This window comes from Phoenix dactylifera, chromosome 15 (genome assembly GCF_051530095.1).
Source record: "Phoenix dactylifera cultivar Ajwa chromosome 15, Ajwa_hap1_PhDact_Kaust_v1.1, whole genome shotgun sequence".
Classification (NCBI taxonomy): Eukaryota; Viridiplantae; Streptophyta; class Magnoliopsida; order Arecales; family Arecaceae; genus Phoenix; species Phoenix dactylifera.
Window position 1 is genome coordinate 14,184,485 of NC_143204.1, and position 11,111 is coordinate 14,195,595.

The 11,111-nt window shown below is 36.4% G+C and overlaps 1 protein-coding gene across 1 annotated transcript; it reads right to left on the reverse strand.

The window, feature by feature from the left end:
• Positions 1-190: 190 nt before the first annotated feature.
• On the reverse strand, positions 191-10,813 carry LOC103718568 (mitochondrial outer membrane protein porin 5-like). Its single transcript, XM_008807455.6, has 6 exons — positions 10,576-10,813; positions 10,400-10,467; positions 1,330-1,440; positions 1,154-1,240; positions 866-1,074; positions 191-753 (listed from the first exon to the last, which is right to left on the reverse strand). Exons 1-6 carry the CDS (start codon positions 10,619-10,621, stop codon positions 447-449), a joined length of 828 nt encoding a protein of 275 aa, XP_008805677.1. The 5' UTR covers positions 10,622-10,813; the 3' UTR covers positions 191-446.
• Between the last annotated feature and the right edge of the window lie 298 nt (positions 10,814-11,111).

Sequence of the window (11,111 nt, forward strand, 5' to 3'; positions counted from 1 at the left end):
AGATCCAGAAATGCCTCCTTGTGCCAGACACGAGAAGACACAAGGGTTGAAGAAAACAAATCTCCATCATACTTTCCCTGCCGGTCTATTCAGAGAAAATCCCATGGTACTGTCAATAGAATTATGCGAGATGCTCCCATGGTTCAAAGCAAAGAGAAGCAAAGTTAAAACCATCATTGTCAAGTGCAAATTCGGCAAGACAGGAACTCCTGTGATAATTTCTCAGAGTCTAGTGAGGGCAGCGCCTCAACAGGAAGTAACATTACAACTCTACCACAGGTCGAGTTACATCCAAGAATAAAAGGGAAATAGTAAATAAGGGCATCAACCAAATCATCCACAGTGAGCCAAAATTTCAACAAAAGAATCTGTGATGTAATTTTATTGGCGGTAACTTCTGGACCCAACCAAAAAATATCAAGTTACACCCTCTACCCACGGACAAGTCATGGCTTGAGAGCAAGTGCCAGACCAAACTTGGGAGTTCTATCCAAGGACTTGGTGTCAAACTCACCAGAGATGGTCAGAATCGACTTGGGCTTCAGCTCATGCTGGAGAAGTGCTGCAAGCTTCCCAGAGTTGTTCAGCCTCGACTTCACAGTAGTTTGGGGATCAAGAGCATATTGCCCTCCAACAGTGAATGTGTTTTCATTGGTAGAGAACCTTCTGGTAATTTCTCCAACCACAGCGCTTTTCTGCATCTCATCCAAATGGAACACGTATGAACCACGGAGTGTGTCTCCCTTGTCCGCCCTAGTAAAAAAAAAAAGTCAGGAATTTATCAAAAAAAAAAAGAGATCAGCTTCTATATACCCTTGTATGGTATGTTCATGCTAGAGAATGTGATAGTAGATTAAAAACTTACAGAATTATGGAAGCATTATAATCAGGCTTTCCCAAGCTTATTCCAGCACTGTACTTGGTAAAACTTCCTGAAGCTGTGTCAAAACCAGCCTCTGCACCAAAAGCAATGCCATGGGCACCTACCGTCCCAGAAAGGTCAACAACAGGTGATTGCTTCAAGGCCACAGCCGTGGTAAAACTTGCATGGTGATGGAAATATTGAATCTCCAGCTGAAAAAAAAGGAACATGTCTTTTAGTAACCAACTATTAGCTTTGTGACAATCCTTCTAAGCTTGGAACAGTCATTACCTTCCCAGAATTGTAATCTGGCAGCTTAAAAGAAGCAATAGTTTTCGTAGATGGCAAGATCTCTAACATGGTGAGAGTTGTTGAGACCTAGTACACATTGAAAAAAGTACTTGCTTAGATTGTTGAACAATTTATAGTTCAGATAGCCATAAGAAGGACAAGTAGCAGCAACAAACATTTGAATCTGTGTCGACTTTAACATTGATAAGGGTGTTCTTGTACTTGTATTGTGTACCAATGTCAAAAGAATAAAGGCCCCCTTTCTTCACTGCAGCAGAAGTAAGGCCCTGAAAATAAACCAGAAAAATTAGGTATCACTTTTCTATTAGATATATTTATAGGGAGAAAGTACATGGGCAACACAAACCAGATGATAACAAAACCACCAAATAAATGACAAAATTGTGAGGTTATGATGTCAATCTGCCAATTATAAACAACTACCAACAAATGAATAACTAGTTATTATCAACAAGGACACAAGAAATCAGATGACAGCAACAAAAGCCAAAGGAAAATTACATTGTTATCATCGGGAAAACATAACAAATGCAAAATTCTGTTAAAGAGATGTGGTAGGTCGCACACACGCATGCATGCACACAGACGTCACAGCATTTTCATTCTGTCAACCGTCAGCAATTTGAAACAATGTAACGATATTAGTTAATGCAAAAATAAATCAAATGTAAAACTGTAGACTATTTTGAAAGTAACATAACCTGCACAATGATAAGTCTGAATTTTGTATCAAAAAAAAAATCCGATAAGGAGACTAATGTCAAAACTAATTAAGATCGTGACCACAACTGGAATAGAGAAGATAAACAGAAAGATCAATAATGGTGAACATGGTAAAGAAGCTGCACAAAATGAAGAATTCAGTGAGCAAATAAATGAGAACAAGAGCACTTGACTAAACCAGACAAGCTGCAATAGAAAGTACCATACACCAACAACATGCACAGAACTCATGGGAAAAATACACAAATCCTAGAGTCTTCAGACCATTTCTCAGTATGTCAAATGATACAATCAAACATGCAAAACTAAATTTAATTTAACAAATGTCACGTTCAAATAAATGAAACTGCCATACTACTCCACTAATTCAAGCAAACTTTAAACCTCATTCCAGTTGTAAGTTTCATAGTGATGATAATCTGCTTCAATTGTGTCATCATCCTGATTTTTCTTTGTCTACTTTTCTGAGGAATTATTGTCCTGAACTTTAGATTTTGTATAACTTTCAATCTAGCCTGTCATTCTGAAAGATAGAATAGAAAAACCTATCAACAAATTATAGAAATTCATCACTAAGATTCTGTCAGATCACAAATCTAAAATATCTTCCAGAAGCTGAAGACTTAGGTATTTGAAAAGGAATTTCAAAAGGCCATCTGAAAGACCACCTGACGTCCACAGGGATCAAGATCACAATTGCAAGGGAAAAGGGTGAAAGGGGCTATAGAAAATTCAGAAGAATAAAAGATGAATGTGACATCAGCACCTCCTGTCGAAGCAATACAGTTTTGAAGGGACAGCACAGCAGAGGTCCAAATGTAAATACAAGATAATGAACATTTTTTGAAAAGGATGTAAAGCCCAGGGTATCAAGAAAGACTATATGGGCATAACTCCAAAAGTATTGTGAATACTCATCCTGTATTCCAATTAATACACTTCCATTGCGCTACACAAGACGCTTTGCCCTTCAGCTAACAGAAAACTGGGCAGGTTTGTCAAATCTATAATAGTAGCAGAATATATTACTAATTGCAGATGTCTGATGTTGAACATTATGCAACAGAACCATGGCTGTGTCCTATGTCAATCTTCAAGGATCCAATATATGTCTTGATGAAGAAGAGGCATGTCCAAAGTGATCTCTTTCAACGCTGGAAGTAGACACAAGGCAAGACAGAGCCTGAAGACCAGATATGGGTTGTGCCCACAAACTTAATGATTAAAAAAGATGAGTAATCAAGAGGTCAAATGACAAAAAGTGAGCCTTTTCAGGAAAGTAGCTTTGGAGATTGAGCAGAGTGGAGGTTAAATAATATGGAGCAGTACATTTTCATCATTTCAATCCAAAATAAGACACAGGTGGGTCATGGAATGGGCTGAAGGGGTATGCGACCTTTCTAAGAGAGATGGAAAGAAAATTGGATATGCTTTTCTCCTCTCATTTTGGGCTTGAGCTTAATAATGAAAAGGATGCATGCACTTGGAGGTACATAACCAAAAGAAATTATGCATGCCACTATTCCATACAAATTATTTGCATGTTGTAGAACTCAACGGTGCATAGAAATGAAGGTATAGAGTCCACTAAGACTATTTAACATTCAAGCTTTCATACGGACAAGCAAGCTCAAATCTTGGCAAGTACATAAATTAATAGGACACAGATAATGTACAGAAAAGGAGGTGGTGTCCCATCAAATTCATTGTGAATTTACTTAGTTTCAAGGCATTGTATCTGGAAAAGTAAGAAGTCCTTGCAAACTCAATAAGAATTTTCAAGTCTTGAAAAAAGCATCTAAATGGAGATTTGCAGAATGCTTAAAACATTATCCAAATAAAATAATATTCACAGGTCAGGAACTCAGGATAGATAAACAGATACCGGCTAAGTATTTTGTAACACCACTCATGCTGCTATACAATGTTAAGCTTCGATGGGATCACAAAATTCCATCATCCTACAAGATTCATAGCTCACATTTTTCTGCTCACCACCACTGCCAAGTTGTCTTCTCTGTTCCCTTCTTCTATTTCAGATTGACATCACCTAATCACCTTCGTATGGGAACTCATACCTTTCTTCTTCTATTATACTTTTTGATCATAATAACTTAATTTTAGCATAGGCTCAAGAAAGGCATGATGAATTCCTGAGTTCCATTAACAAATTGATTATGCAAAAGAGTTCTCCAAATATAACTAGGTTCAAGGATTTAAGTGCCACTAGCAGGGGGCATGCCAGCAATTAGCCAGCATTGCAAGTGTCGGTGTTTTAAAAAGGCAGCTGCCATCTGCCGGCAATCAGGGGACTGGAAAGTGCATATTCGATATGCAGGCCACATAAACAGGTGCTTTTTATGTGTAAACAAAATAAAATACATTATAAATAATAATGATGATAACAATATATATAATTTGGATAAAATAATCATGTTAATAATAACAACTAATTAGTGTTTTGTACTTGATAGCTAATACCTACAGTTATAACATAACCAATATATTAACATTATTAACAATACCCATATCTAGTCTGTTTGAAGAACGCATCCAGCTTAACTATCAGCTTGAGCTAACTCCATCCGCATGTGCCCACATAAGAATGGGCTGCATATATAGTTGCATAAAGCACAATGGACTATCTTTTCGGTCCAAATGTAATCTGACTGCATGTAGTAACCACGTACAGGCAAAATATTGCAGTCATGGGACAGCATACACATGCTGCTGCATATGCGACTGCATACACCGCATTTCAAAACACTGGAAGTGTTATGACATGCTGACCATGTCATCCTTAAACAAAGCAAACAAAAAAAAGAAAAAACTTGAAAGCCCTTTCTAATTTAAAAAAATATAAAAAGGACTTATAAGTTTATGCCAACCCAACCAGAAGTGCTTGTAGAAGGCCAGCACTTAAAGCACAACTAGGTTGCAACTGACAAAAACTGTCACTAAAGTTACTATAATACAAGACAATGTCACTACATTTTAACATCCTACATGTTGACACAATGTAGACCATTAAATGATTGGAAGCAGAATTATGTTTAAGAATGGGGAACCACAGGGCTAAAATGCACCTTGAAGGTGCGCTCAGGAGCATGACTCCAGAGAAATTCTAAAAGTATTAAAGTACCCGAGGTGAAACAGCTAGCTACTTTCTATACTAGCAAGGATACATCAAGACTTTCTTCCTGAAGAAAAAAGAAGAGAGCCAGATACTTAAGATTTCCTAAAAAATACCAAAATATGCATCTCCATAGAAAAGTTATCAAGACCAATTCAAAACACAATCCTAATGACTCAATCTTTCCTAACCTAATATGGACTAAAATATAACTTTATGACAATAATCCCACTCAATTTAGGATCTACACAAAAAGTAACTTAAAATTAATAGCCAAAAATTACAAGAAAATATAAAATATTTAACCTTCTCCTAAGATACCAAAACAAGACCCCTAAGACTCAATAGATTGTAAATTAACTGAAAATGAAAGCCATTATTAGAAAAATAAATAAATATAAAAATAATAAAAACATAAACCAAATCACCTACCCTTGAAATTCCATTGTTAGCTTTTACCAAATTTTTGAAGACAAATGGAGAAAAGTTCAAAATATTTTTTTCAATTAAGTAGAAAGTGTAGTTATCCTAGCAGGTACAATTAATATGTAAAGCACTCCGAACACAAAAAGGCCAAGTATTTACAAATTGCATCTCAAACATTTGCTTTTGGATGGTTCATATAGTTAGATTAATATGGTCAAGCACCTGCCCTGCAAGTGGTTAAAAAAGCCCATGAGATTTAAGGAGAAAATCATAAAATAGAAACAATGGCAACATTATTACCACTCCACAGTACACTAGAATGCATGCAAATTGAAAATTAAGAAATATATATTGACATGTTTGCAAAGAAATATGGTGCTTCACAAAGAAAAAGGTCAAAACAAGAGAAAAGGACAATTTCCATATGCAGTGATGCTTTTATATGTTGGCATCATAAAGAATTGATAGTGAAGCATGCCCAGGTATCTAAAACAACTCTTCCAATCTTAAATGCACTTAACGCACTGACCTTGACAATAGCAAAGGTCCATTATTTAGCAAAATACCAAGAATTTGAAAAAACTGGTGATTAAAACGCTTATGCAATAGATATGTAAAACATTATAAGTTAGATGAATAGGCAAAGGGAAATTAGAAAAGATTTGTAATGGATTCACAAAAACTGAGTTTTTTTTTATGAGATCATCATAAATTCAAAAAGTATGGTAAGTCCTAAGTGATTGAGGAAAAGCATTTCTGAAGAAAGTGAAAAGAATCTGGAGACCGTGAAAAGATATCATCAATAGTTCCAAGCAAACAACTATGATAGAATAGTGTACTCTTGGCAAACAAATAAATTGGGAACTTGCAAATGAAAGAGCTAAAAGCAGCTAGCCAAATAGTGGCTCAAATCTGACAAAAAACAGGAGCTGCACCAAGAGAATTGACTTTGATATACTTCAGGTGATAGAAATATTTATTGCATGCAACAATGGTCAAATTCCATTACCCTAGAGATTCACCAAAGCTAATACTGTATCATAATAAGTTCATGTTCACAAAATCTCTCTTCAAGCATCAAACTATAACTTGCTTAATAACATAATGTACAATCTACTATAATAAAAAACATTGAATGCAGAAGCTAAAAAAATCAAGATATTTAAAGGAACTTAATTATAGATAAGTTATCTAAAACCCAAAATCTCCTTATGACGATTCAATGACAATTTTTATGTCATCTAATCTCCTTTCCAACCGATAAAAAATTTATGCATCATGCTAACTTTTTAAATTTTATTTCACTGAAAAAATTAGTCAATTTAAAAACACCGATGTTAATAAATAAAAATATGCATTATTCATCTACTGAAGATGAGTATTTTTAAAATAAAACAAGAAAAAAGTAGTGATAAAAAAAACTGAGGCAATTTTCAGGTCCAATCCATAAACTTAAGCAAAGCTTGTCTTTAGATCTCATCTCCCAAAAACTTGACTTTTCAAGTAGATTTTTGATAGTTATACATGAATATTGCAAATCTGTAACCCATGGCTATGGTTAAAATCCATCTTTATAACACCAAAAATAAACAAACAGGAAATAAGATATGTAAAATCAATGAATCCACAAAAAAAGATGGTCATGATATGAAAACTTAAAAAGAAAAAAGAAAATACCAACAAGTAGTCAATTTTTGCACACTCAGTTGTGAAAGAAATGAAGAATATATTTCAAATGACAGAATATAGTAGTAGATATCATGCATTATTTCCACTGACTATGGCCCCAAAATACATTTGTTAACCATAGGATTTATGCAGTAAGCATTTAGCCCTTGTTTCATATGAAGGCACCTTTCTAATGGTTCATCGAATACAAGAAGAAATTCACCCTCATAATCCCCAGGTCACCATCCTAAGCAATGTCTCAAAAAGGGAACTCTACAAAAGCAACAAAACATGACCTATGTTGAATTCATTTGAATTGGATTATCTACCATCTATATTGATCTACATAATAAATGGCAAAAATATATCCAAGTTGAATTGACAACCTTAACCTGACAACCTAACACTATCTTGAATAAGTCTTTGGCAAAGAGCCACTAGATTGTATTGGTTGATGATGTATAATCTCATTTCTACCAACTTAACTATGAAGAAACCATCAATCAGATGCATTAATTGCAATGCATCACCTTCCCTGCAGATTATATCTACCAAATACTTCAATGTTGTCTAAGCCAAATGTAATCCCGTGTAAATCCAAAAGTTCAATTTTCCAGCAAACTTAGAACTCTCCCCCCAAACAAATCAAATCAAGTGATGCAAAACTTTGGTTATCTTTTTTCTTCAAGTAACCAACAAAAAATCCTGGTGGACTAGCATCACATAGTCATACGATTACTTCGCATGCCAATACCATCCACAAGTTCATAAAACAATAATATGCACCTACCATCCAACCTGATATACTACTCTTAATTTTTTTTTACAACCAGCTAAGAAGCTAAGCTTTTCACTTTCCAACCTTTTCATAATTAGCCCTTGAACAACAAACTATCATAGCATTTTGCTACAGTACAACTTTATTTTATTTTATTAGATTGGAAAAATCAATCTCAACCATCGGCTAATGGAGGGCATTATAGGAGAGTGGTAGGAAAGCAGTTGACAACAGGTTTCTTTTCTTACCTCTCTTCTGGGAAAAAGCTCAAAGGAATGAACCATCCAAGCTAACTAGATCAGCATCCCAATTCAACAAAGAAACAGTCTAATGGATCTTCCTCCATCTCCGTCCACTTTTATCTGCCATATCAACCTTCCTCCTCCAGCATCTTATTCACTGACGGCCGCCAAACAACAAAAACATACAGGTTTCCCCCCCACCATGCCCCTATGCACCATTGGCACCACCTTGTTCTGGCCCCCATCACCAACGGCACCCTCGCCCATTGCAGTGAGACCAACGTCCTTATTGGGATCTATCTACCTTGTTGCGCTGCCCAATGTGGATGTGGTGAAAGAGAGGAGCAGCTATCATTGCTTTGCCATTGTGCAAAGAGACCGAATGACATGATAATACCCTTCCACTTCCATCTTTTTACCATACTTGCCCTTGTACATATGGGTGAAAGTGGCTATCTCCAGTAGGATCCTAACCGCTTAATTCATAATAAATGGTGAATCACCACAAAAATTAAAAAATATATAGTATGGATCATGAATAGCATTGTTGGCAAACCCACTATTGTAACTTCCAAACATTTCTTCTTTGCCCACCTTCTAACTCCATCCTTCAAAGATATGAATTAAAAAATCAGTTCCAACTTTGCACTGTCAATATACCTATACCTCTCAGACAGCTCATCCCTCTTAGAGACTAGAAACTTGTTCCCATGCCTCTGAATTTAAATAGAGATAATCTGAATGGTCCACGGAAATAGTTTCCCTTGGCCTCATTATTCAAATGAAAAAAACCTAATTTTTGTCCAAACACATTCATCGAAATTGACTTAGATGGAAACCTTGGTCCCTCTAAACAACACATATTTGAACTCAAGTTTTTATCCTTCCTTTGCAATCCTCCAATAACATCCAAGGAAGGCACTCACCTTCTGCATCAGCTTTCAAACTTAGTCACGTGACTCCTCCTACTCAACTAGGTTGACCTAAAGATGGTCCCATAACTTAGAAATTCTCATACCTCCCAACTTCGCCCTTCTTTTTTTTTTCACATAGTAGACATATTGCCTCAGCTCCTCTAGGCCTCCTATTTGGCTTCAAGCCCTTACACGACAAGGTGTTGATACTCAAACAGCTAGATTTGACAACCTAACAATAACATTAAGCTAAGCCCATGCAACAAAAATGGGATACTATGATCTTCAGCATAGATTAAAAGATGTGATATTGCTAAAAAGGCCATACCAACCACAGATTGGATTTGGTGATGCCCTGTGATATTTTACCAGAACTAGTCAAGACATTTAGGACAAATGACAGGCTATCACATAGCTATCAATCATTTTTTGCTCTTTGTAGGAAAAGAGTAGCAAATTGGATGGCCAAGTTCCCAGTCAAAGTTGAATTCTTTCACACAAATGCATGCACATAAAAAAATGAAAGAGAAAATGAAGAATTAAACAGGTCTGTTTAGAAAACATATAAAGGCTGAAAGAATGAACCAGAATACTGCAGAATGGAAATTTTAAACAAAACAAAGACCCGACTGCTCCCAATCACTCTTTCTGATGAAGAAATAGAAAAAGTATGGGAATCCTCGTACATCTAATAGGGGAAAAGAGAGGAAAGGATTTATGGGATATGTACAGAACCAACTAACAGAATGGCTGAGCAGCAGCAGCAGCAACAAAATTCATTAGCACTTTCTAGTAGAATTGGACACACGTAAATCTCCATCAAATGAAACAATAATTACAACAGTGAAACAAAACAACTACGGTTCCATTAAAACAACTAAGAATATATATTTCACAAAGTGAGCAATTCAATATTAGCAAAATAGAACATTTGTGCAATCTGACCATAAACGAATGCAACATTAGTTCTACCTTCTTTTCAACTTCACAAGCAAAAGAAAACAAAAACAAATATTGACAATAAAGAAAGGGGGAAAAAAATTTACTCAGCAGACTTCTAAAATTGACCAACTTCGCTTTAAGAGTTATTAACAAGAGAAATCCTAACTCAAAGATCAGATCAACACTAAAACCTTCCACAAAATAAACAGTAAATCGCATCACACGATCTGATCTATCAGTAACCCTAAGATTTCACAACATAAAAGACCCGAAACCTAGAAACAGCTGAAATATCCCTAGAGATCAATCGATCTATAGAATTGAGAACAGAAAACAAAAATAGAAATCGGAGATTCAATTTCTTTAAAAAACAAGAAGAAGTAGCATCGGGGATGTTACCACTCCAGAGGCGCTGTGGGTCGAGATGGTTAACTTCTGGTCACAGCTGTAGTCCTTTGTCAGCACATCTAAATACCACGAAAACAGGATCAAAAAAAAAACCCAGAAAAGACCAAAAAATCCAGAAATAAAAGACATTTATTTGGCGATGGATTTGGGGGAAGAGAGATTGAGACCTTTGGCCTTCTTCCCAATGTCGGAGAAGAGCCCCGGTCCCGTCATGGTGGCGGCAGCGGCGGCGGCGGACAGAGAGAGATAGAGAGAGAGATGGAAGAGAAGAGAGGAGTTTGACCGGAAATAAGAAGAGAAGGGTGGGGAGGAGTGGACGAGTGGGAGCGGCGGCGGGCTGGGGGCTTGAAAAAGGGGTCCGGCCGCCACGAAGTTGGAGGAAAGGAGAATTCTCGCACTCCGTTTTTTATATTTTCTTTTTTATTATGATGATGAATAAATTATTGCGTATTTGATGGATGGAAGGGGAATAGATAATGAACGGCTGGATGGAAGCAGGAGATGGACCTTTGGAATGGAACACTGATCGGACGATTAGCATGTAAATTGAGACGTGCACGAGGCCAGCTTGGGATTATGAGTGTTTTGCCCTTTGACTTGTGAGAGGAGTAAATTGGAATCCAAACATTTGTGATTATTGCAGGAGGCCAGCTTGGAACGAATAAAATTACGATTTGGGTTGGATAGGAGCTGATGCAAAATT